Source organism: Salmo salar, chromosome 14, assembly GCF_965601325.2.
Source record: "Salmo salar chromosome 14, fSalSal1, whole genome shotgun sequence".
Lineage (NCBI taxonomy): Eukaryota > Metazoa > Chordata > Actinopteri > Salmoniformes > Salmonidae > Salmo > Salmo salar.
The window spans coordinates 20,367,985-20,395,811 of record NC_138304.1 but is presented as its reverse complement, the minus strand read 5'-3'; the positions used below and the strand labels follow the sequence as shown (position 1 = coordinate 20,395,811).

The 27,827-nt window shown below is 46.3% G+C and overlaps 1 protein-coding gene across 5 annotated transcripts in view; it reads left to right on the top strand.

Moving 5' to 3' along the window:
• LOC106568841 (partitioning defective 3 homolog) overlaps nucleotides 1-27,827 on the top strand; it is a 242,394-nt gene that overhangs the window by 77,847 nt on the left and 136,720 nt on the right. For all 5 annotated transcript variants that reach the window (XM_014139557.3, XM_014139559.3, XM_014139555.3 and 2 more), the window contains exons 3-5: nucleotides 13,308-13,488; nucleotides 16,484-16,683; nucleotides 20,988-21,131. In XM_014139557.3, the coding sequence (XP_013995032.3) occupies nucleotides 13,308-13,488; nucleotides 16,484-16,683; nucleotides 20,988-21,131 (525 nt within the window). The remainder of the gene's footprint in view (nucleotides 1-13,307; nucleotides 13,489-16,483; nucleotides 16,684-20,987; nucleotides 21,132-27,827) is intronic.

The window sequence follows — 27,827 nt, the reverse complement described above, 5'->3', positions numbered from 1 at the left end:
TTAACTCAATTTAAGATGTTATGACTTTCTCCAAGTGGCCAAGTGTGTGTTGTTCACTGGCCAGACAGATGCTATGGAGAAAGACTAGCATTGTTTAAAACATCATTTATTACTGTTGGTTTTGCAAAATGTCTCTTGAAATTAGGGTTTTGAGAGAAGGGATGTCTCAAGCTTCTTTCTGGAGGCTGTCCCTGGCTTTTTATTTTAAGGAGCTAGCTGAAAAGTTATTTAGCACACATGGTATTCAGATTTCTGCTGTCCGGTCAGAAAGGTTAGACAAACAAGTGTCTGTTTACATCACTGCCGGAATAACACAAGCCTTACCTACAGTCCAGGGTAGAGGTCGCATCCCCTACAAAGAACTGGCATATTATACTGGAACGTTCTCTGAAATGGCTGCAACTAAGGCGCAGTGTCTCCTTGTGCAGGAAATGAAGCTACATGGAAATAGAATGATTAGTGTTCTGTGTCTTTAAACACCTCAGCCCATGCATGCTGGGAGCATAAAGTAACAAACCGTCTCCATGTCCTATTCCCTATGCAGTGCACTACGTTTGACCAGAGCCCGTAGTGCAGTACATAGTGAAAAGGGTTCCATTTGGGACTAGGACATGGAGAAACAATACATTTCGCCCTGCTGCGTTAGTCGCCATGTAAACCTTCTGTAACTGAAGGTATTTACTGCCGTTTCCGTCTTCCTGTGTCTGCCAAGTGGACATTTAGTATCAGCCAGGCTGAGTGGGTTTTACTGGCTCTATTTGATTTATGAGTGGGGAGGGAGACTGTATTTTTAACAAACTTATCTCTGTGGTGCAGCGTCAAGCGCGCCGGGACGCTATTTCGCCGTAGACGTCGTCACTGAGCTGTTCAAACACACTCACGTCTTTAAGCTTTTCTTCCTCCGCCGCGACACAAGTCGTTCACAGTTAATTGAACACCCACATTGTAGAATATGCCCATGATATCTGGTTAAGTGTTGATTGGCTTGAGAAGCCGTTAATCGAGGAAAACAGAATAAATATAGCTTCAATGTGATTAAGGGTGATACTGTGTGATGAATGATTCTCATTAACTGTTCTCCCATCAGGCTTTGGAAGTTAGTTGGCGTCTTTCTAGTATAAGTGCTCATAACTCTTCAAACTATATCAAATGATCTTAATTCTTCAGACTATACCAAGATGCTTAATTCTTCAGACTATACCAAGGTGCTTAATTCTTCTGACTATACCAAGGTGCTTAATTCTTCAGACTATACCAAGATGCTTAATTCTTCAGACTATACCAAGGTGCTTAATTCTTCAGACTATACCAAGGTGCTTAATTCTTCAGACTATACCAAGGTGCTTAATTCTTCAGACTATACCAAGGTGCTTAATTCTTCAGACTATACCAAGGTGCTTAATTCTTCAGACTATACCAAGGTGCTTAATTCTTCAGACTATACCAAGATGCTTAATTCTTCAGACTATACCAAGATGCTTAATTCTTCAGACTATACCAAGATGCTTAATTCTTCAGACTATACCAAGATGCTTAATTCTTCAGACTATACCAAGATGCTTAATTCTTCAGACTATACCAAGGTGCTTAATTCTTCAGACTATACCAAGGTGCTTAATTCTTCAGACTATACCAAGGTGCTTAATTCTTCAGACTATACCAAGGTGCTTAATTCTTCAGACTATACCAAGGTGCTTAATTCTTCAGACTATACCAAGGTGCTTAATTCTTCAGACTATACCAAGGTGCTTAATTCTTCAGACTATACCAAGGTGCTTAATTCTTCAGACTATACCAAGGTGCTTAATTCTTCAGACTATACCAAGGTGCTTAATTCTTCAGACTATACCAAGGTGCTTAATTCTTCAGACTATACCAAGGTGCTTAATTCTTCAGACTATACCAAGGTGCTTAATTCTTCAGACTATACCAAAAGATCTTAATTCTTCAGACTACCAAATTATCTTAATTCTTCAGACTATACCAAGGTGCTTAATTGGATGGTATTCTATTGGATTAACCAGTAGGTCAACAGCAACACACATTGAATAGCTCTTCTTGGAAATAGGCCTATTGTTATTGGAGGTACAGGTAACTGCCAAAATAATGGAAACACTTAAGTAAACGAGGAATACCAAGTATATTGAAAGCAGGTGCTTCCACACAGGCGTAGTTCCTGAGTTAATTAAGCAAATAACATTCCATGAATTAAAATGCTGGATAGGCCAAATGACATGTGACAAATGAGCATGAAAAGGATGTAAACCATATGCCACGGACGTCTCAGTCACCAGATCTCAACCCAATTGAACACGTATGGGAGATTCTGGGGCGTCGCCGGAACAGGGTTTTCCACCACCGTCAACAAAACACCAAATGATGGAATTTCTTGTGGAAGAATGGTGTCGCATCCCTCCAATCGAGTTCCAGAAACTAGTAGAATCTATGCCAAGGTGCATTGAAGCTGTTCTGGGTCGTGGTGGCCCAACGCCCTATTAAGACACTTTGTCGGTGTTTTCTTTATTTTGGCAGTTACATGTATGCAGAGCCTGTTCTTGTACCTTTTCTTCTCCACGCCTTCGTCACCATGTGTTTACCGACTTTTATTGAGTGGGAAGGTTGTCAGCAGCTCTTGGCCTGGGATTTGAACCGGTCTCACAGATCTCTAAGGTTGCCTATTCTAAGTGAGGAAGGTTAACACAACCATCAGATGTAGGCTAGTAGTTCATGTGAGAACAAACTTTTTCAGGTTTCATGTGTCTGATGAAAGATGTGGACTGTAGTTTTAGTTTCAATTTCCGACAGCTTACGTGTCGTTTCCCTTTGACAGATGAAATATGTAATATACAGCCAGCCATGTCTAGCCTTTATCCCCGGAAATGATTAATGTCTTCTTTATACATTTAAATTACTATAGCTCCGTCCCCAATTACTATTCCATTCTATCCCTATTATTCAATGTAGGTCTTATTCAGAGAAACCTTCCTTTTCCCCACATCTTTCTATTGTTTCCATTAAATGGATAGGGGTCATTACGCTCAAACTGCTCCTTCTATTCTAGTCACCGTTGTTCTACATTTGAACACGATCCTACATTCCTGGGTTAGTCAGACTTTGTCTCTCTGTCGCTCTGAAATATGCACTTTGTGTGTGCATGGGTAGGTAGTTGAGGGCCATCGGGTCAAGGACAGTACTAAGGCACTGGCAGTGTTCTGGCTCGGCTCAGTCTCGGTGGACTCGTGGTTACAGCAGTGGGAGTGTGGGGTTGCACCCCAGTCAGAAAGTCCATCTCCCTTACACCCACCAGACTTCAAACCACTTTGACCTCGGTCTTGAGAACAGATTAACACTTCCACAAGGGTTCTATGTACGTCTACATCGTTTACAAATCATCTGTGAAGTCAACATGATTTAATGGGGGGATTGGATCGGATTGATGTGGTTGAGTGTTTGTCTGTTTGTGTGTGTGTGTGTGTTGCTGACCATGTCTTACAGTAAAAGGCTACAGACAAGTCATCTCTCCCCTCTCATGCCACAAATCAGACAAAACTCATGAAATGGGCCAGACACAATACGAACAGTACCTCGCTGTCTCTCTACTACTGACCCTTGTGGGGTTGTTTTCACCACCTCAGTATATCCGTTACATGTGTAGGCTGCAGACAGTTACTCAGCTAGTTAGGATGATGTTATTGGCCTGGTTGGGTTCATACATATTGGATGCGTCCCAATTGGCACCCTACTCCCTCTATAGTGCATTGCTTTTGACCACAGCCCCATCAGGATAGGGTGCCCTACTGTATGTAGGCGATATTTGGGACGCAAGCACTGTGTTGTTGTTCGGATGTTTCTGCTGTACCTATGATATTGACTTGAGGCTTCAGGCCCTGTTGTGGGGTTTTGTGTTGTAGCTGTTGGCTATGAGAGGAACATGGCATTAAGTACTGGTGGTTTACAGCTGTGGAGGCTGAGGTCCAGGGCCACTCTCCCCCTCACTGTCAGCTCTGCTCTTTATTCTCTACCTGGCATAGACAGGCTCTAGACAGGCTCTAGACAGGCTCTAGACAGGCTCTACTGCTGCGGGCCAAGTGTGATGGCTGCCTGCTCCAAGTCAGCCAAAGAGCATTGCGGACAGCTCTAAGAGAAGTGGACTTCTCCTGTTTTGGGTTGGTTACATTTGGCATGTCCACTGAGTCTGTGGTATAGGCAGAATGGCCCATAGGACAGGAGCACCTTTCTGTAGCAATATATCGTCTTTTAAGGTACACCAGTATGGATCCACATACCGGTATGGATTATCACAATAGCGTCTAAAGGTATTTTCATACAGTATATTTTATGTATATTCCCGACTCTGACATTGTGCGTTCTGATATTAATCAAATAAAAATGGATTATGTACGTATTGCTAGGTGTTATTACGGCTCTGTTGGAGCTAGAAGCACCAGCATTTCGCCTGCACCTGCAATTCTGTGTACGCAACCAATGGACCTTGACACACCGATCCTGTCAAATACACAGAAAGACCAACACACTTATACGGTCTCTCAGGGCAATCAACACACATTAGCGTTTGTGTACCTAGTCATTCTCAGGGAAGACCACCCCCGATGAGTGTGTGTGTGTGGACGAGTAATTATTTTGCGGCTGGGCCAAGTCTGTGCTTGCCAACACAGGTAGCAATTAGTACGGCGTGTGTAACCGCACACACACACACACCTGGTAGTGTGGTGGGGGGTGGGGGGTGGGGGGGGGGTCACTCCCCACTAGGGATGGGTAACGTTAAGATTTTAACGTTATTACTACTCTTATCGATCCGGTACATTAACGGTATTCTTATTGGATGTTTTTGTTTAAGTTAAGAACATAATTAACATTGCTTTATTTTCTGATATTTTAAAATAAAAAATGATTTACAGCAAAAGAAACAGCAATGTTTTGAACAAATCACTATTATAGACTCTGTTATGATGATGGAAATGTAAAACAAATGACATAAACAATATTTTCCTGCAAAAGAAAAGACAGTGGTATAGAGCAACACGGGTGGGGGCTGCAGGTAGGCTGCAAAAGGACAGTTCTTAGCAGTTCTCCTGGAGAAAGATCAACATATTTACCTTCTCTGGCAGAAGTCGGGACCTCTCCTGGCTTATTGTGTTCCCTGCAGTCGAAAATACCCTCTCGCTAGGGGTGGAGGAGGCTTGAGCACAGAGGTAGCTTGTTGTAATGTTTGTGAGGAGGGGCAGAGTAGCTCTATTCTCCCACCACCACATCACAGGATCTTCAGCCATGGGGATGGGAGGCAGGCCTTTGTAGAGCTCGACCTCTAGGTCAACACGCTCGCTGAGGGTGAGGGACGAGGTGTCCTGTTGGATCGTCAACCTCAACTCCCTGTCCTCCTCTGAGAACAGCTCCTCCAAGGCACTCCTTGTTTTGTACAATGGAGGGACTGTCTCCTCCATTTCCTCTCCTCCTCCAGACTCCTCCTGTTGCTGGTGCTCTGTGTCTGTCTGCTCCGGCTCCTCTGGCAGCCCTGGTGTTGCTCCTGTCACATTGGCCTCAACAGTTTCCTTCCTCAGCCTGTCCCAGGTGGCGTCACTCACCGGCCTCCTTTTAAATCTGGGGTCCATTGCTGTGGCCTCATGCAGGAAGGGTTGAATGTCCTCATCCTGATAGCGCTCGGAGAGGTTCTCCCACACCTTCTCTTTGATGGTCGCCACAAACGTTGTATCTTCATGCTTCACAGTGAAGTGCTCTTCCAGTTTGTGGAGGATGGGTATGACCTGTCCACGGGTGGCATTCTTTTCACATGACACACACGGTGTGGATGTATAAAGGATTCTGATGAGCTGGACAAACTCCTCAGCCTTACGGAAGTCCTCGTCCTTCAGACGGTCCAGGTTGTCCTTGGTCATTGCTTTTCGCAGTCGTGGGTCCAAGGTTGCTGCTTGGATCGCTAGATACTGCTCCATGAATCTCTCATTAGATAGAGCGAGTTCCATCTGGTCTTGACATCAGGGATGAGTGAGTGTTGTGGAAGGACTGAAACAACAACAAAAAAACAACATACATTTAATTACCACACACTTGAATATTGAATTAAATTGTTAAATGTGGCAATTTCAAAATAATACTTTAATAGATTGAACTGGCTTCTTACCAAGGAGCTTCTGCTTTTCCTTCAAGACTGTTTTGGACACCGAGGATCTCTTGGACCACACGACCACTGCTCTGATTCAGGCTGGACATCGAGGATCTCTTGGACCACACGACCACTGCTCTGATTCAGGCTGGACATCGAGGATCTCTTGGACCACACGACCACTGCTCTGATTCAGGCTGGACATCGAGGATCTCTTGGACCACACGACCACTGCTCTGATTCAGGCTGGACATCGAGGATCTCTTGGACCACACGACCACTGCTCTGATTCAGGCTGGACATCGAGGATCTCTTGGACCACACGACCACTGCTCTGATTCAGGCTGGACATCGAGGATCTCTTGAACCACACGACCACTGCTCTGATTCAGGCTGGACATCGAGGATCTCTTGAACCACACGACCACTGCTCTGATTCAGGCTGGACATCGAGGATCTCTTGGACCACACGACCACTGCTCTGATTCAGGCTGGACATCGAGGATCTCTTGAACCACACGACCACTGCTCTGATTCAGGCTTCCCATTTTATCAATGGAAGTCATTTGGTAGATTTTCAGCGCTGCCAGATTCAATGTGTGTGCAAAGCATCCTATTTTTAGGATGTGTAGCCTCTTGATGGCAACATCCATATTGCCAGCATTATCAACAGTCACAGCTACAATCTTGTTCGGCTCTATCTCAAACTCTTCCAGAATGTCTGAGATCTCCTCTGCCAATACTTTGCCAGTTTGTGATTTGTACACTGCCCTGGTGTGGAGGACCTTCTCTTTCACACTGCCCTGGTGTGGAGGACCTTCTGTTTCACACTGCCCTGGTGTGGAGGACCTTCTGTTTCACACTGCCCTGGTGTGGAGGACCTTCTCTTTCACACTGCCCTGGTGTGGAGGACCTTCTGTTTCACACTGCCCTGGTGTGGAGGACCTTCTCTTTCACACTGCCCTGGTGTGGAGGACCTTCTGTTTCACACTGCCCTGGTGTAGAGGACCTTCTGTTTCACACTGCCCTGGTGTGGAGGACCTTCTGTTTCACACTGCCCTGGTGTGGAGGACCTTCTGTTTTACACTGTCCTGGTGTGGAGGACCTTCTGTTTTACACTGCCCTGGTGTGGAGGACCTTCTGTTTCACACTGCCCTGGTGTAGAGGACCTTCTGTTTCACACTGCCCTGGTGTAGAGGACCTTCTGTTTCACACTGCCCTGGTGTAGAGGACCTTCTGTTTCACACTGCCCTGGTGTGGAGGACCTTCTGTTTTACACTGCCCTGGTGTGGAGGACCTTCTGTTTTACACTGCCCTGGTGTGGAGGACCTTCTGTTTTACACTGCCCTGGTATGGAGGACCTTCTGTTTTACACTGCCCTGGTGTGGAGGACCTTCTGTTTCACACTGCCCTGGTGTGGATGACCTTCTGTTTCACACTGCCCTGGTGTGGAGGACCTTCTGCTTCACACTGCCCTGGTGTGGGGGACCTTCTGTTTTACACTGCCCTGGTGTGGGGGACCTTCTGTTTCACACTGCCCTGGTGTGGAGGACCTTCTGTTTTACACTGCCCTGGTGTGGGGGACCTTCTGTTTTACACTGCCATGGTGTGGGGGACCTTCTGTTTTACACTGCCCTGGTGTGGAGGACCTTCTGTTTTACACTGCCATGGTGTGGGGGACCTTCTGTTTTACACTGCCATGGTGTGGAGGACCTTCTGCTTCACACTGCCCTGGTGTGGGGGACCTTCTGTTTTACACTGCCCTGGTGTGGGGGACCTTCTGTTTCACACTGCCCTGGTGTGGAGGACCTTCTGTTTTACACTGCCCTGGTGTGGGGGACCTTCTGTTTTACACTGCCCTGGTGTGGGGGACCTTCTGTTTTACACTGCCATGGTGTGGGGGACCTTCTGTTTTACACTGCCCTGGTGTGGAGGACCTTCTGTTTTACACTGCCATGGTGTGGGGGACCTTCTGTTTTACACTGCCATGGTGTGGAGGACCTTCTGTTTTACACTGCCCTGGTGTGGAGGACCTTCTGTTTTACACTGTCCTGGTGTGGAGGACCTTCTGTTTTACACTGCCCTGGTGTGGAGGACCTTCTGTTTTACACTGCCCTGATGTAGAGGACCTTCTGTTTCACACTGCCCTGGTGTGGAGGACCTTCTGTTTTACACTGTCCTGGTGTGGAGGACCTTCTGTTTTACACTGCCCTGGTGTGGAGGACCTTCTGTTTACACTGCCCTGGTGTAGAGGACCTTCTGTTTTACACTGTCCTGGTGTGGAGGACCTTCTGTTTTACACTGCCCTGGTGTGGAGGACCTTCTGTTTTACACTGCCCTGGTGTGGAGGACCTTCTGTTTACACTGCCCTGGTGTAGAGGACCTTCTGTTTTACACTGTCCTGGTGTGGAGGACCTTCTGTTTTACACTGCCCTGGTGTGGAGGATCTTCTGTTTACACTGCCCTGGCTTGTGTAGTGCACTGTAACAGTGAGATAGTGGTCCTGACAGAGGCTGGTCCACCCATCTGATGTGATGGCCAGCTTTGGCACGTCCTTCAGCTCAGTGATCACATTGGCCTTTTCTACACCACACCAGGTAGGAATGAATGTGTCACTGAGGTAACTCCTGGAGGGAGGGGTATATTTGGGGTTGAGGGCCTTGCTCATCTCCCTACAGTAAAATAAAAATAGTTTTCATGTGTTGAATTATCGTTATTGAATTATTGTGTTGTGTATTGTAGAGTGATGGGACTAACATACAATCCTTTTACAGTACTATATCCTAAACATTATTACAACTCAATATATACTGACAGACTGTTACCTAAAGCCCTTGGACTCCACTGTTGCAAAGGGGTGTAGGCCTTTCACTATGAACTTGGTCACGGCTAGGTGTCACTCATTCACCCTCTCCTCAGTCATCCTCCCACTAGCTGCCAGTGTGAAGGAGCTTTGGGCTGGTCTTTGGCTTAGACCAGCTGTATTAGAGGGAGGAGTGGGTTGGTTCATTGTAGCTGCAACTTTAACAAACAAGTTGCAAAATCTTTCAATGGGTGGTTGAATTTCTGAACGTACCCATAGCTGAACAATCAGCTGGCTAAGGGTTCCTTTTGATCAGGAACTCATGTTCTCATATTCTAGTTAACTCCGTGTGTGGGTTCTAGGCTGCTAGCATACATACCTAACGTAGATCAGCCAATGAAAGATGAACTATGAGCTAGCCAGTCAAACTGTTTCTCTGCCTGTACATGATGCACTTTCCATAGATGTTTGGACAGACTGCTCATATTTCCGCCCTTACAAGCAAAAGTCTTGTTGCACTTGTGGAAATGAGCATTGTCACCATCGACACACTTTTGAACGTTTAGCTCTTTCCGCCATCGTCACTAATTAAGAGCATTTTCTGTAGCGTGTGAGAGAGATCTCTGTCTTCTGGATTGGGAATAGCGAAAAAGCATCATAGACGAATGTCTTCATCTTATTGGAAATTAGAAACGGTTGGTGAGAAAATGTGCAAGAGAACCTTTTATGTAGCAATAATAAATAGGAAATGTATTTTCTTCTCCGGTACCCGAAAGAAGAACCGATAACATCTGAGTTTATCGATTCTACGGTCTTTCATCATTTAGCCCCGGGGCCCGTTTTAATACCGGGTTTCGGTACTGCGTCGCTCCTCCCTAGTCACATGAAGATGTCTGGGGGAAAAAATGAAACGCAATTCTAACAGCCTGAGACAGTGTGGGGATTCGTGTGTACGCTAAGTGTACCTTCAGTGGTTTCCGTCCTTACCATGGGACCTAACTTACTCGTAGATATAACACTGATCCTCTGTCATAGTTTCGACTGGGATCGAATAGCCCTGGGAGGGTGACACATTCTGGACACAGGGGCCCTTGTCTAAACACACACACCATGTCCATGTGCCCTGTATACCTCTGTATAATCACCACCAGATGGATCCCAGAGGGGAACAGTCAAGTTCTATTACGGAATATTATGGAGCCCTTAGGGACCTGACTGAGGGAATGAGTCTCACGGACTCTGTACTGGGCACAGTATTTAGGAGTTACTTATATATATATATATATATATGAGTTATTAGAAGGACCATTCCATAAGTATGCACACACACATCCCTGTCTGTCCTCTTATAGAGTGGTCTGTCAGTGGCGGTCTGCCGGCCTTCTCTAAACGGCCTTTTGACCCCTGGCTGGTTTTACCAGTCATAAGGGTCTGCGCTGACCCTATGTCACAGAGGCGTCTTATGAGGAATATCGCTTTACCTCGGCCTTTAATAGGGTACTGATGTAATGAGAGGGCGAGGGAGAGCAGGGCAGGGTACAAATCGCCCTGGTCAGAAGGAGAACACTATATAGGGGACAGGGTGCCATTTGGGAAGGGAGGTTAGTGCCCGTGTTGGACCTCCCTATGCCCTCTAGAGATTGTTAGTCTCTCCAGGGTGTCTGCTCTCTGTGCTGCTCTACAAAACCACAGGCTCTCAGGATTTAGCTGCTTTAGTACACCGGAACAGACCAGGGCTCAGAGCAGGGTGTTGTGGGCTATATAGAGCAGAATCAGACGTTCATAATACAAGGCAAGGTAGTGGGCCTTCCCAAATGGTGCCCAATTCCCTATATAGTGCACTACTTTTCAGCAGGGCTCTGGTCAAAAGTAGTGCACTATATTGGGAATGGGGTGCGATTTGGGACACAGACAGTATAGCCTACCTCCAGCGGACAGATACCGCCATAGTAAGTCACTGGGACCTCAAACTCTGCCTGACCCCCCTCTGTTGTCTGTCTGCCGTGGCCAGTAGGGGATTGGAGTCCGAGACGGGCTGTGTTAGGGCTACGGTTGGTTGCCTTTTGGCCTCGACTGTACTCCACAGTACATAGTGAATAAAATATGTAGTGTGGCTGCCTGCGTGTGACTGTACTGTTAATATCCTTTTTGAAGGATTTGTATCCTTCCTCACAGCACCGAACCCGTAACGCAAACCAGCTGAACACGTGTGGCCTCAGAGTGATGGCTTGAATATCCTATTCAAACACCTGGAGGCGTTCTCGTCCCTGGAATTAATAAGGCCTCCGTGGGATAGCAAGCTTTTAAGATTCAGAAAAAGATGGCGTCATTCTCAGGGTGAAGGGGAAAACAGGTTTATGGATGTAATGAACTCTGGAAATGAAAGCCTGAAGAATACAGTAGATCCGGTCATTGGTGGCGGTCAGCTAGAATCAGACGTCAACTTCAGTTCTTAACAGTTCGAGTTCTTCTTTCACTCGAACACCTCACTCTCTCTCTCTGTCTCTCTGTCTCTCTGTCTCACTCTCCTCTTTCAATTTAAGGGCTTTATTGGTATGGGAAACATGTTTACATTGCCAAAGCAAGTGAAATAGATAATAAACAATAGAAAATTACCTGGAAACATTACACTTACAAAAGTTCTGAAAGAATAAAGACCTTTCAAATGTCAAATTATGTGTATATATACAGTGTTGTAATGATGTGCAAACAGTTAAAGTACAAAAGGGAAAATAAATCAACATAAATATGGGTTGTATTTCCAATTGTGTTTGTTCTTCACTGGTTGCCCTTTTCTTGTGGCAACAGGTCACAAATATTGCTGCTGTGATTGCACACTGTGGTATTTCACCCAGTAGATATGAGGGTTTATCAACATTTGATTTGTTTTTGAATTCTTTGTGAATCTGTGTAATCTGAGGGAAATATGTCTCTCTAATGTGGTCATACATTTGGCAGGAGGTTAGGAAGTGCAGCTCAGTTTCCACCTAATTCTGTGGGCAGTGTGCACATAGCCTGTCTTCTCTTGAGAGCCAGGTCTGCTTTCGGCGGCCTTTCTCAATAGCAATGCTATGATCACTGAGTCTGTACATAGTCAAAGCTTTCCTTAATTTTGGGTCAGTCACAGTGGTCAGGTATTCTGCCACTGTGTACTCTCTGTTTAGGGCCAAATAGCATTCTAGTTTGCACTGTTTTCTTTGTAAATTCTTTCCAGTGTGTCAAGTAATTATCTTTTTGTTTTCTCATGATTTGGCTGGGTCTAATTGTGTTGCTGTCCTGGGGCTCGGTGGGGTCTGTGTGTGTTTGTGAACAGAGCCCCAGGACCAGCTTGCTTAGGGGGCTCTTCTCCAGGTTTATTTATCTGTAGGTGATGGCTTTGTTATGGAAGGTTTGGGAATTGCTTCCTTTTATGTGGTTGTAGAATTTAACGGCTCTTTTCTGGATTTTGATCATTAGCGGGTATCTCTCTCTCCTCCTCCTCTCTCTCTCTCTCTCTCTCAATTGAAGGGGCTTTATTGGCATGGGAAACATATGTTAACATTGCCAAAGCAAGTGAAATAGATAATAAACAAAAGAGAAATAAACAATAAAAAATGAACAGTAAACATTACATTCACAGAAGTTCCAAAAGAATAAAGACATTTCAAATGTCATATTATGTCTATATGCAGTGTTGTAACAATGTGCAAATGGTTAAAGAACAAAAGGGAAAATAAATAAACATAAATATAGGTTGTATTTACAATGGTGTTTGTTCTTCACTGGTTGCCCTTTTCTTGTGGCAACAGGTCACAAATATTGCTACTGTGATGGCACACTGTGGTATTTCACCCATTTAGATATGGGAGTTTATCGAAAGCAGGTTTGTTTTCGAATTATTTGTGAATCTGTGTAATCTGAGGGAAATATGTCTCTCTAACATGGTCATACATTTGGCAGGAGGTTAGGAAGTGCAGCTCAGTTTCCACCTCATTTTGTGGGCAGTGTGCACATAGCCTGTCTTCTCTTGAGAGCCAGGTCTGCCTACGCCAGCCTTTCTCAATAGCAAGGCTAAGCTCACTGAGTCTGTACATAGTCAAAGCTTTCCTTAATTTTGGGTCAGTCACAGTGGTCAGGTATTCTGCCACTGTGTACTCTCTGTTTAGGGCCAAATAGCATTCTAGTTTGCACTGTTTTCTTTGTCTCTCTTGACACATTGGAAATAATTTACATTCTTTCCAATGTCTCTCTCTCTCTCTCTCTCTCTCTCATATTCATATATAGATATAAATAGGCTATATGCAGGGAGATGGTATGCAAAAGACAAATGTCCGTTGCTCATGTAATGGTGAATAAAGTAATATTTGTCCCTCTCTCCGTCAGCTGGTGGCTGTGTATGATGAACAGGACCCTCACCATGGTGGCGACGGCACCAGCGCCAGCTCCACGGGAACCCAGAGCCCCGACCTGTTCGCCACCGAGCTCAACTCCAGCAACATGTCCGCTTTCCAGCCCTACCAGGCCGCCAGCGAGATAGAGGTCACTCCGTCCGCCCTTCGATCCAGTAAGTTCACACATCAAACACCTGGGCCACGTTCAGCAGGAGAGAGAAAAACGTTCAGAAATGGAAAAATGTTACGTAGAACAAACATGTTGACCAAGGAATCACGTCGGCACTATTCATGGCATTTCTGTCTGCGACGTTTGGTATCAGAACGTGGCACAAAGTTGCACTGGGTTCAATGAACATATGCCACTGATGGTAATGACGTAGCAGACCGATAGATCTAATGTGGATATGCAGATAGTTTCCAATGTGGGGAGACAATAGTGCTGTCTGTTCTTTAGTCACATAAAATGATCACATGAAATGTTTTGGCCCTTTTGGTCTGAGTGGGTACAGAAACATCAGGAAGAGGCCATTAACAAACATCAGTGTAAGTGGCCTTTTGGGTTGAGCCTGTTGCGTGGGAGGGCTGTAACTCTGAGGTCAGAATAGCAATATGTCTTCAACAGCAAACAAAGTGGCACATTATTCAAATATTAGATGTGTGCAGCACAGACAGAAGAGCAACAAAATGAAGGGATACTGCTAGATTCTGGCAATTAACTTGTTTTCGCGCAATGACTGGAAGTCTATAGGTTCAGTAGCATACGCTAGTTAGCAGGGGCTCTCGAAACCACCTCTTTATCTTCCTTCATACTGCACGCAGAGACATACAAATGGTATCCAAGAGTTAATCTGACTCTCGGGGAAGTAGAAAAAAAGAATGGTGTAGTATCCCGTGTAGTATCCCGTGTAGTATCCCGTGTAGTATCCCGTGTAGTATCCCGTGTAGTATCCCGTGTAGCTCCTATATGCATGTTTAGCCTTCTCCAAAATGTCTCTGAATTGCTGCTTCACTGAAACGAGTCCAATGATTGGACCACTCAAGAGAGACTGTGGCTAACACACCGTTTTTAAAGGCCTCTCCATTCCCATATTCTGACTGGTGGGAACTCCAATGTAGCCGTACCTAAGTGCTACTTCCACTGCCTGTGCTCCGGAACATTCAGTGACACATCGCCATCAGAGTTCTGTTTATGACAAGCTCCTTCATCCAAACAGGAAACGTTGAGCAGGCGTCCCATGAGGTTCCACTGCTGCGTTTTGAATGAGGCCACCAGGTTAACAGACGCGTGGGAAACATTTTCAGAGCTAGGAAGGCTATGGGAGAATCTCAATTGCGTTTCCCTGATTCCTCGCGTCCTCTGTCCTGAGATGTTCAGAAGGGAGGGACCTCTGACCTTCTCAGCCAATTGGTTTTGAGAAGGAGGCGAGGATGTGAGGAATCAAGGAAATGCAATTGACATTCTCCCTGTGACTCTGTCTTACTCATGGGACAGGGCAGTACAGGGAGGGAGGAGAGAACACTGTCCTAATCTCAGAGCTCTTGTTCCCAAAACCATCATTGCTAAAGTTGCACTTGAAAACGCTTGTTGTTTACTGACTGGTAAAGGTCATTTCATGTTAGGTCAATTGAGTTCTATTTGTAGGCTAAACTGTCTTTAGGCTAAACTGTCTTTAGGCTAAACTGTCTTGAGGCTAAACTGTCTTGAGGCTAAACTGTCTTTAGGCTAAACTGTCTTTTTGGCTCAATATACTTGTTGATGAGTAACAATGGCAGGTAGCCTAGCGTTTAGAGAGGCGATCCGGCTCCCGGAGGGAGGGCTGCCAGTTTGAATCTAGGGTCCGATGTGAAAAATCTGGCGGGAAGTGAGCTGGCAACTGGAGGGTTGCTGGTATCAAATAATAGATGCCATTGCCTGCCGTTGTGCCCTTGAGCAAGGCAATTAAAATCCCACAACAACAGCGCCCAGTGTGGCAACCCCCCACACTTCTCCAAAACCTGTATTTGTCTTTCGTAGAGGTTGGGTTAAAAGTGGAAGTAAAAGTTCAGTTGGATCTTGTGTACAATTGACCAGTAAAGTGAACTTAATCTTAAATGTGTGAAATGATGTGCTAAATGAATCTGTGTTTCAGTACATTATTACAGGGTAAGCATTAGTATTAGCCACCTCATCATTTGTAGTCATAAGGTGATAATATCTCTCTAGGGGCTGATCCACTGTCAGTATTGTTGAATAATTGTCATGATAAGGTAAGATTTGAATGGACAGAGCTGATCAGAGAGCAGCACAGTATCAACACATGGTCTAATGACGGGTCCTGACCGCTGACTGACCAGACTCCAACTCCCAGAGGCTACGTAGAGGACCCTGTGCAGATGAATTCAATGTATAGTTTCGCAAGCTATAGAGATTTCAAGTTGGGCCCTGTTAAAAAAAAGATTCAAATTCAGACGCTGGCATTTCATAACGTTAATTATAGTTAGGAGAGATTCAAATGTATTTCTCTGACAGGGTATAAATGAGGGACCTGGTTGGTATAATTATGCAGAAAGTTAGTCATTATAGCATATGATCTATTAAAAAAAAAATCGAATTAGGAGTTGGATGACCTGCTCATTGCAATCTAATGTGAAACCGCTGCCAGGCTACTGGACCAATCACTTACCTCCTACAGATCATTACTGAGAATAGCCCTAATAATAGCCCTAATAATTTACAGCTGTAATAGTGGTGGACTCTAAGTTATCATTCCTGTTATTTGTTTTGCTGATGTGTGTTTTGATAACACTGGGTATCCGGGCTGCAATAGCTATAAGCTCTAATCACACACACACCTCGTTAAGAATAGGCAAATTATTACTGTGACGAGGGAATTGGCCAGAAAAACCAACCTAGATGTAATCATGTAGCCGAAAATTAAGTCCATTTGAATATTGACCAATGCACAAAACGAATGAAGTGACATAGGAGGACACAAACAATTTGCTAATGTCATGTAGGAGCCTGGAAAGATCTGATAAACCCAATCAAACTCCGGTGTTTGGTGGAGTGATGTAAGTAAGTACATACTTCCCCAGATGCACTCCTTTTGAGTCCGTCTCCCTCTTCTTCTCCTCCATCTCTCTCAATTTCTCTCTCTCCCTCTCTCTTCTATCTCTCTCCTCCAGATATGCCCCTACATGTGCGTCGCAGCAGTGACCCGGCCCTGGCAACGATCAATGGGCCATTCAGCGACCCCCGCGTGACCCTGCCGCCGGAGAAACCGTCCAGGAAGAACCCCACCCGCTGGTCCACCACGGCTGGCTTCCTCAAACCACGGCGCTCTGTAGGAGGCACCGGCACTGGCACCAATAGCCTGGAGAGAAAGGTAGCCAATGATCAAACAACTCTTATCTCTGCAGTTGAACAGTTTCAAGTGATGGTCCCCTGTACAGTATCTTCAGTGTATGCCATTAGCTACCTGTATCCTCTCTCAGGCTCTCCTATTTAGCTCAGTAAAATCATAGAAATTGTTGCATGTTGCATTTATATTTTTGTTCAGTATGTATGTACAGTTGAAGTCGGAAGTTTACATGCACTTAGGTTGACTGTGCCTTTAAACAGCATGGAAAATTCCAGAAAATTATGTCATGGCTTTAGAAGCTTCTGATAGGCTAATTGACATAATTTGAGTCAAGTGGAGGTCTACCTGTGGATGTATTTCAAGGCCTATCTTCAAACTCAGTGCCTCTTTGCTTGACATCATCAGAAAATCAAAAGAAATCAGCTAAGACCTCGGAAAAAATTGTAGACCTCCACAAGTCTGGTTCATCCTTGGGAGCAATTTCCAAATGCCTGAAGGTACCACGTTCATCTGTACAAACAATAGTATACAAGTATAAACACCATTGTACCACGCAGCCGTCATACCACTCAGGAAGGAGATGTGTTCTGTCTCCTAGAGATTAACGTACTTTGGTGCAAAAAGTGCAAATCAATTCCAGAACCACAGCAAAGGACCTTGTGAAGATGATGGAGGAAACAGGTACAAAAGTATCTATATCCACAGTAAAACGAGTCCTATATCGACATAACCTGAAAGGCCGCTCAGCAAGGAAGAAGCCACTGCTCCAAAACCGCCATAAAAAAGCCAGACTACGGTTTGCAACTGCACATGGGGGCAAAGATCGTACTTTTTGGAGAAATGTCCTCTGGTCTGATGAAACAAAAATAGAACTGTTTGGCCAACGTTATGTTTGGAGGAGAAAGGGGGACGCTTGCAAGCAGAAGAACATCATCCCAACCGTGAAGCACGGGGGTGGCAGCATCATGTTGTGGGGGTGCTTTGCTGCAGGAGGGACTGGTGCACTTCACAAAATAGATGGCATCATGTGGGAGGAAAATTATGTGGATATATTGAAGTAACATCTCAAGACATCAGTCAGGAAGTTAAAGCTTGGACGCAAATGGGTCTTCCAAATGGACAATGACCCCAAGCATACTTCCAAAGTTGTGGCAAAATGGCTTAAGGACAACAAAGTCAAGGTATTGGAGTAGCCATCACAAAGCCCTGACCTCAATCCCATAGAAAATTTGTGGGCAGAACTGAAAAAGTGTTTGCGATCAAGGAGACCTACAAACCTAACTCAGTTACACCAGCTCTGTCAGGAGGAATGGGCCAAAATAAACCCAACTTATTGTGGGAAGCTTGTGGAAGGCTACCCGAAACGTTTGACCCAAGTCCCCATTAGCTGCCAAAGCAGCAGCTACTCTTCCTGGGGTCCAGCAAAATTATGGCAGTTTAAACCATTTTTAAACATTACAATACATTCACAGATTTCACAACACACTGTGTGCCCTCAGGCCCCTGCTCCACCAATTCCACATATCTACAGTACTAAATCCGTGTATGTATAGTGCGTATGTTATCGTGTGTGTGTGTGCGTGTGTCTGTGCCAATGTTTGTTGCTTTACTGTCCCTGCTGTTCCATAAGGTGTTTTTTAATCAGTTTTTTTTTACGTTTAATTTTACTGCTTGCATCAGTTACTTGATGTGGAATAGAGTTCCATGTAGTCATGGTTCTATGTAGTACCTTGTGCCTCCCATAGTCTGTTCTGGACTTGGGGATTGTGAAGAGACCTCTGGTGGCATGTCTTGTGGGGTATGTATGGGTGTCTGAGCTGTGTGCCAGTAGTTTAGACAGACAGCTCGGTGCATTCAACATGTCAATACCTCTCATAAATAAAAGTAGTGATGAAGTCAATCTCTCCTCCACTTTCAGCCAGGAGAGATTGACATGCATATTATTAGTATTAGCTCTCTGTCTACATCCATGGGCCAGCTGTGCTGCCCTGTTCTGAGCCAATTACAATTTTCCTAAGTCCTTTTTTGTGGCACCTGACCACACTACTGAACAGTAGTCAAGGTGTGACAAAACTAAGGCCTGTGGGACCTGCCTTGTTGATAGTGTTGTTAAGAATGCAGAGCAGCGCTTTATCATGGACAGACTTCTCCCCATCTTAGCGACTGGTGCATCAATATGTTTTCACCATGATAGTTTACAATCTAGTGTTACTCCAAGCAGTTTAGTCGTCTCAACTTGCTCAATTTCCACATTATTTATTATAAGATTTAGTTGAGGTTTAGGGTTTAGTGAGTGTTTTGTTCCAAATACAATGCTTTTAGTTTTAGAACTATTTAGGGCTAACTTATTCCTTGCCAACCACTCTGAAACTAACTGCAGCTCTTTGTTGAGTATTTCAGTCGCTGTAGTAGCTGACGTGTATAGTGTTGAGTCATCCACATACATAGACACTGGCTTTATTCAAAGTCAGTGGCATGTCGTTAGTAAAAATCTAAAAAAGCAAGGGCCATAAACAGCTACCCTGGGGAGTTCCTGATTCCAACTGGATTATATTTGAGAGGCTTCCATTAAAGAACACCCTCTGTGTTCTGTTAGACAAGTAATTCTTTATCCACATTATAGCAGGTGGTGTAAAGCCATAACACATAAATTTTTCCAGCAGCTGACTATGATCGATAATGTCAAAAGCTGCACTGAAGTCTAACAAGACAGCCCCCACATATCATTTTATCATCAATTTCTCTCAGCCAATCATCAGTCATTTGTGTAAATGCTGTGCTTGTTGAGTGTCCTTCCCTATATACAAATTCTGTTGTCAATTTGTTTACTGTGAAATAGCGTTGTATCTGGTCAAACACCATTTTTTCCTGAAGTTTTCTAAGGGTTGGTAACAGGCTGATTGGTCGGCTATTTGAGCCAGTAAAGGGGGCTTTACCATTCTTGGGTAGCGGAATAAAGTTAGCTTCCCTCCAGGCCTGAGGGCACACACGCCGTAGTAGGCTTAAATTGAAGATTTGGCAAATAAGAGTGGCTTGGAGTTTGCCAAAAGGCACCTATAGACTCTCAGACCATGAGAAAAAATATTATCTGGTCTGATGAAACCAAGCTTGAACTCTGGTCTGAATTGCAAGTGTTATGTCTGGAGGAAACCTGTCAACATCCCTACGGTGAAGCATGGTGGTGGCATCATCATGCTGTGGTGATGTTTTTTAGCGACTGGGAGACTAGTCAGGATCAATGGAAAGATGAAGGGAGAAGAGTACAGAGATCATTGATGAAAATCTGCTCCAATGCGCTCAGGACCTTTGACTGGGACGAAGGTTCACCTTCCAACAGAACAATGACCCTAAGCACATAGCCAAGACAATGCATGAGTGGCTTTGGGACAAGTCTCTGAATGTCCTTGAGTGGCCCAGCCTGAGCCCAGACTTGAACCCGATCAAACATCTCTGGAGAGACCTGAAAATAGCCTTGCAGCGACGCTCCCCACCCAACCTGACAGCTTGAGAGGATCTGCAGAGAAGAATGGGAGAAACTCCCCAAATACAGATGTGCCAAGCTTGTAGTGTCTTACACAAGAAGACTTGATGCTGTAATCGCAGCAAAAGGTGCTTCAACAAAGTACTGATAAAAGGGTCTGAATACTTATGTAAATGTGATATATATGTTTTTTTATAATTATTATTTGCAAAAAAATCTAAAAACCTGTTTTTGCTTTGTCATTATGCGGTATTGTGTGTGGATTGATGAGGGGGGAAAAAACGATTTAATCCATTCTAGAATAAGACTAACGTAGCAAAATGCAGAAAAGGTCAAGGGGTATGAATCATTTCCAAATGCACTGAAAAGGGGGTGTAGGGTGCCATTTGGGACGCAGACTATGCCATTGATGTACCCACTTCTTTAACATATTCCTTCTGGTGTGTGTGCGTCATATTTGTCATGGAGCTGAGAGATACTTCCTGGAAGTTGTAGTACGCTCCCCTGGTCATGACAAATGAGCCAGTAATATTCTACAACAATACGACCTGCTATGTTTAATTTAAACGTGTCCAGTCGGTAGGTAGCCTGTTCCCAGGATGTTATCCTGAAGGTTTACAGCATTGAGATCCATAGTAGAGGTCATTATACTTAGACTGAAAGGTGGATATTAAGGACTTGCAATGTGCCATCTATACTGTATCTAAAGCCTGTATCTTTAAGGAATGGTTTCCCAGACATGGATCAAGCCTAGGATCATCTCCATTGAATGTGTTTTTTTAGTCCAGCACTAGGAATGATCTGGGAAACCTTCCCCTTAGTCTTCCTTGTTCCTGTGTCTGTCCAGGGTAATGGTCCGGACACGTACCGTAGTCTTCCCCGGGATGCAGGCACCTGCGCCAACCAGAGAGAGTTCCAGAGAGAGACGGCCCGTTCCTCCCTGAGCGCCAACCACCCCATGGTAGACCACTGGCTGGAGAGACGGGAGCAGGTAGAACCACACTCTCACACACACACCCACGCGCGTGCACAAGACACACACACATCCATACACGCACAAGACACACACGTGGACACACACACTGCACATGTCACGCAAACCTGGTATTACCAGCCACATTTACATTACATACATGTGAGTAATCATCTCTAAGCATCTGCCTGAGTGTGTTACAGACTGTATTTTCACCAGACATCCAGATTTCAGATATGCGTCTCAAATGGCACACTATTTCCTGCAATACTTTTGACCAGAGGCCTAGATGTGCCCCGGGAGAGGCCTAGATGGGCCCTGGTCAAAAGTAGTGCACTTTCAAGGTAATAGGGTGTGACTTTGGGCAGCTACTTGGTAGAGCAGGTTGAAAGGGAGAAGGAAGGAGTAAAAGGTCTTCTACATGTCAGCCTGTAAAGATTAAAGGCACGGCTAAAGACTTCTCCCTCTCCACTGCCTCTGCTCTCCGCTGCCTCTGCTCTCCGCTGCCTCTGCTCTCCGCTGCCTCTGCTCTCCGCTTCCTCTCCGCTGCCTCTGCTCTCCGCTGCCTCTGCTCTCCGCTGCCTCTGCTCTCCGCTGCCTCTGCTCTCCGCTGCCTCTGCTCTCCGCTGCCTCTGCTCTCCGCTGCCTCTGCTCTCCGCTTCCTCTGCTCTCCGCTTCCTCTCCACTGCCTCTGCTCTCTGCTTCCTCTCCTCTCCACTGCTTTTCCCTCTCCGCTGCCTCTCCTCTCCACTCTTCTCCTCTCCGCTGCCTCTCCTCTCCGCTGCCTCTCCTCTCTGCTGCCTCTCCTCTACCTCTCCTCTCCGCTACCTCTCCTCTACCTCTTCTCTCCGCTACCTCTCCGATGCCTCTCCTCTACCTCTCCTCTCCGCTGCCTCTCCTACCTCTCCTCTCCGCTGCCTCTCCTCTACCGCTCCTCTCCGCTGCCTCTCCGCTGCCCTCTCCGCTACCTCTCCTCTCCGCTGCCTCTCCTCTCCGCTGCCTCTCCGCTGCCTCTCCTCTCCGCTGCGCTCTCCTCTCCGCTGCCTCTCCGCTACCTCTCCTCTCCGCTGCCTCTCCTCTACCTCTCCTCTCTGCTGCCTCACCTCTACCTCTCCGCTGCCTCTCCTCTACCTCTCCTCTCCGCTACCTCTCCGCTGCCTCTCCTCTACCTCTCCTCTCCGCTACCTCTCCGCTGCCTCTCCGCGTGCCTCTCCGCTGCCTCTCCTCTACCTCTCCTCTCTGCTGCCTCTCCGCTACCTCTCCTCTCCGCTACCTCTCCTCTCCGCTGCCTCAGTCTCTCCATGTGAACCACTGCATTAGCTGACAGAATGAGTTCAGCAGTTCATCTGTCCGTGGGCGGCTGGGCCGACTGGGCTGCTCTGGAGCAGCTACACTGACGATGACGGGTGGGTCTGCGTCCCAAATAGCACCCTATTCCATACATAATGCACTGCTTTTGACCAGCTCTTCTTAGAAGAAATGCACTATGTAGGGAATAGGGTGCCATTTGCGACGTGACCTGGGATGTTTCTCATATAATGGTGGTGATCATCATGTAACTCTTTCTCTCGACCAATCACTCCTTTTATGCTCAGTGACATGAGTGGGATATGAGCTGATATTAAAAGGACATTTGGAGCGATGAAGTATTTAGTCACTCAATTACCCTGACCGAGGAATTTATATCCTACAGCAACAGCTGTTTGGTGGTCTGTGTTGCATAGAGCTGTAGTAGACATCACTGTAATGACACATAGACTGTGTCCCCAAATGGCTCCCTTTTCCCTTTATTGTGCACTACTTTTGGCCAGGGTCCTTAGGTCAAAAGTAGTGTACTGCAGAGGGAAAAGGCTTCCATTTGGGAAGCATCCATTGCCTCTGCTTTGTCTCACTGTTGTAAGTGCTTGTTCAGATTCTTCTGAAGGGCAGGGAGGAATGGAGGGATGACGCAACTCTATTATAAGATGAGAAATATCCTGTTTGTCCAGTGATGGAACGCCCTGAAAGTCACGACCCCGTCGGGGTTCACAGAAGATCTATTCTGAAGTTGTGAGAGTGCTCGGAGAACTCAACCTGACGGCTTGTGGAGTGAACCCTAAGACGTGAACCTGTATCACCCACCCTGGCAACAGGTGCTGTAGCTATGGCAACAAGAGAGCACAGAGGTGTGTGCTCAGAGATCTGTCATGTGTTTTAATGAGCCACAGCTGGCAGCACGGGAGGGTAATGACCACCTCTCTCTCACACAGGGAGGGAGGGAGGGAGAATCTGATTAGGGACTGCATGGATGACAGTATTTCTGGGGTCTTTTATTTCAGCTCATGGAACATGGGATCAACACCACATGTTGCGTTATATATTTTTGTTTAGTCTATTGTCACCCATCAGACTATGCTCAGTTTAATCTCGTCTTTACTAATATGTCAAATTACCGTTGATTTTAGAATAGCCCATTTATCAAATGGGCAGGGGAACAAGACATGTAATCTGTATGTGCTCCAATAGCGAATGGAAGCCGCACGTTTTCCTGCCGGTCCGTTTTTCAATGATGCTACTTGGGTTTTATAGCGGAGCATGTGCTTAATATGAGCAGCTGAGAAATAAATAACAACACTTACTTCACTCCTCACATCAACCACTGTTTGAAGAGCATGCTCTCGCTGCCCCGACAGGTGATATTCCTGTTTGAAGAGCACGCTCTCGCTGCCCCGACAGGTGATATTCCTGTTTGAAGAGCACGCTCTCGCTGCCCCGACAGGTGATATTCCTGTTTGAAGAGCATGCTCTCGCTGCCCCGACAGGTGATATTCCTGTTTGAAGAGCACGCTCTCGCTGCCCCGACAGGTGATATTCCTGTTTGAAGAGCACGCTCTCGCTGTCCCGACAGGTGATATTCCTGTTTGAAGAGCACGCTCTCGCTGCCCCGACAGGTGATATTCCTGTTTGAAGAGCACGCTCTCGCTGCCCCGACAGGTGATATTCCTGTTTGAAGAGCACGCTCTCGCTGCCCCGACAAGTGATATTCCTGTTTGAAGAGCACGCTCTCGCTGTCCCGACAGGTGATATTCCTGTTTGAAGAGCACGCTCTCGCTGCCCCGACAGGTGATATTCCTGTTTGAAGAGCACGCTCTCGCTGCCCCGACAGGTGATATTCCTGTTTGAAGAGCACGCTCTCACTGCCCCGACAGGTGATATTCCTGTTTGAAGAGCACGCTCTCGCTGCCCCGACAGGTGATATTCCTGTTTGAAGAGCACGCTCTCGCTGCCCCGACAGGTGATATTCCTGTTTGAAGAGCACGCTCTCGCTGCCCCGACAGGTGATATTCCTGTTTGAAGAGCACGCTCTCGCTGCCCCGACAGGTGATATTCCTGTTTGAAGAGCACGCTCTCGCTGTCCCGACAGGTGATATTCCTGTTTGAAGCGCATGCTCTCACTGCCCCGACAGGTGATATTCCTGTTTGAAGAGCACGCTCTCGCTGCCCCGACAGGTGATATTCCTGTTTGAAGAGCACGCTCTCGCTACCCGACAGGTGATATTCCTGTTTGAAGAGCACGCTCTCGCTGTCCCGACAGGTGATATTCCTGTTTGAAGAGCACGCTCTCGCTGTCCCGACAGGTGATATTCCTGTTTGAAGAGCACGCTCTCGCTGCCCCGACAGGTGATATTCCTGTTTGAAGAGCACGCTCTCGCTGCCCCGACAGGTGATATTCCTGTTTGAAGAGCACGCTCTCGCTGCCCCGACAGGTGATATTCCTGTTTGAAGAGCACGCTCTCGCTGCCCCGACAGGTGATATTCCTGTTTGAAGAGCACGCTCTCGCTGCCCCGACAGGTGATATTCCTGTTTGAAGAGCACGCTCTCGCTGCCCCGACAGGTGATATTCCTGTTTGAAGAGCACGCTCTCGCTGCCCCGACAGGTGATATTCCTGTTTGAAGAGCACGCTCTCGCTGTCCCGACAGGTGATATTCCTGTTTGAAGCGCACGCTCTCACTGCCCCGACAGGTGATATTCCTGTTTGAAGAGCACGCTCTCGCTACCCGACAGGTGATATTCCTGTTTGAAGAGCACGCTCTCGCTGTCCCGACAGGTGATATTCCTGTTTGAAGAGCACGCTCTCGCTGTCCCGACAGGTGATATTCCTGTTTGAAGAGCACGCTCTCGCTGCCCCGACAGGTGATATTCCTGTTTGAAGAGCACGCTCTCGCTGTCCCGACAGGTGATATTCCTGTTTGAAGAGCACGCTCTCGCTGTCCCAACAGGTGATATTCCTGTTTGAAGAGCACGCTCTCGCTGTCCCAACAGGTGATATTCCTGTTTGAAGAGCACGCTCTCGCTGCCCCGACAGGTGATATTCCTGTTTGAAGAGCACGCTCTCGCTGCCCCGACAGGTGATATTCCTGTTTGAAGAGCACGCTCTCGCTGCCCCGACAGGTGATATTCCTGTTTGAAGAGCACGCTCTCGCTGCCCCGACAGGTGATATTGCGCCCAAACTCTGTATGCCATGGGCTCTCCAGGGCTTAATTTGGGAAACCAAGTGATATCTTTTCGGGAACATCGATAGTAACATGTTTTTGCAATGACACATATTTCACTAAACTGTTGACAGCCCCCCTCTCTGCGCGCTTGAGAAAGGAATGAAGGAGAGAGGGGAGGAGATGGAAACGCACAGTTGTGAGATATTCTGTAGTGAAAGGTAAAGTGTCACCCAATTAATTCTAAAATATAATACATTCTCTATTACTAGGCTATTCAAAATCAAATACAAATTCACTATAATTGTAGACTAACTGTAAGCCGCCCCGCACAATCAATGCACCAACAACATTGCCTAGGCCTCTACGTTCTCTCCCGGACTCATGGGTTGAAATGTTGGAGCGTAGCATAAGTTAACCAGTCCATCCAGTATGCATAATAATACAGTCTACAATCAAAGGTGACTACTCATTAATATTGGAGTATAGGCTAGATCAATTATGTACTAAAGACATCTTAAATCAGTTTTGTTTTATGTTTTTCAGCCATGCGTAATATGCAGTAGGTTATGTATTGCATAACGGCACAATCATCATTTTAATTCAGGGTTGTTGTTTGTTTTCGGGCTTGGGGTCATAAGCCTATAAGTATTGAATGAATCATCACCTTAGAAAGTGCTGTCCATTTCGTTGTGTTAGGCTTTGAAACGACATCCACAATAACCATGTTTTACACTGTTTCAACCTGTTGAACTTCTTTCTTCAAATCAATCACAGTGAGCTGAGTTTTAAAAGCACCATACTGTCATGATGATAAGTCTTTGATGTGATTTTTGATTGCATTTGCATTGATGTCAATGGTTTGAGGAACAATAGAGCCCTGACTACCAGGCCAATAGGACCTGATGGAGGAACAATAGAGCCCTCAGTACCAGGTCATTAGGACCAGATGGAGGGACAATAGAGCCCTGACTACCAGGTCATTAGGACCTGATGGAGGAACAATAGAGCCCTCAGTACCAGGCCATTACGACCTGATGGAGGGAAAATAGAGCCCTGAGTACCAGGGCATCAGGACCTGATGGAGGAACAATAGAGCCCTGACTACTAGGCCAATAGGACCTGATGGAGGGACAATCGAGCCCTCAGTACCAGGCCATTAGGACCTGATGGAGGAATTTTACTGCGGTCATGACTGCCGGTGTGGCGGTAATACCGTCACCTCAACTGCCGTAATTCAGACTGGCGTCCTGCAGCCGTCCCAGCCAGCCCGCATCTATCCTTACACTAACCAACACACACATAGAGGGGCGGCAGGTAGCCTAGTGGTTAAAGCGTTGGGCCGGTAACCGGAAGGTTGCTAGTTCGAATCACAGAGCTGATCTGCCCTTGAGCAAGGCACTTAACCCTAATTGCTCCCGGGTCACTGTCAATAATGACTAGTGCTGAGTGATTAACCGAAATGTCTGTTATTTTTTGTTTTTTATACAACTAATTGTCTGTTCAATTATTAGAATTCCATTTCATTGTTTTTTTTCTATGAGCTCAATGCACAGTTTTCAATAGAGATACATCAGGTTAAGCCTAAACTGTGCGATGTAGTACAGAGTTGTAGTTTCCAACAGGCCAATATTCTACATAGTTCATTCAGAAAACGTGATAATTAACTACAATGACCATAATACATTGCGTGCCTGCTTACTTGTCCGGTCTGCGTGGAGCACTGAGCTATAATAAGGACGGGGTGCAGCAGAGACCGAAAGCTTCAAGTTCCTAAAAATAAAATAAAACACTAAATCAGACTTCACCTCTGAAGTGATCGAGGTACAGCAAATATGCTCTACACAGGACCAATAGTTTTTCAACGGTCACTGTCTGAGACTCATGTAAAGACTCTGTCATAAGAAGCGGCAGCTCCGTAGAGATGAGGAGGAGGCGGCAGCTCCGTAGAGATGAGGAGGAGGCGGCAGCTCCGTAGAGATGAGGAGGAGGCGGCAGCTCCGTAGAGATGAGGAGGAGGCGGCAGCTCCGTAGAGATGAGGAGGAGGCGGCAGCTCCGTAGAGGTGAGGAGGAGGCGGCAGCTCCGTAGAGATGAGGAGGAGGCGGCAGCTCCGTAGAGATGAGGAGGAGGCGGCAGCTCCGTAGAGATGAGGAGGAGGCGGCAGCTCCGTAGAGATGAGGAGGAGGCGGCAGCTCCGTAGAGATGAGGAGGAGGCGGCAGCTCCGTAGAGATGAGGA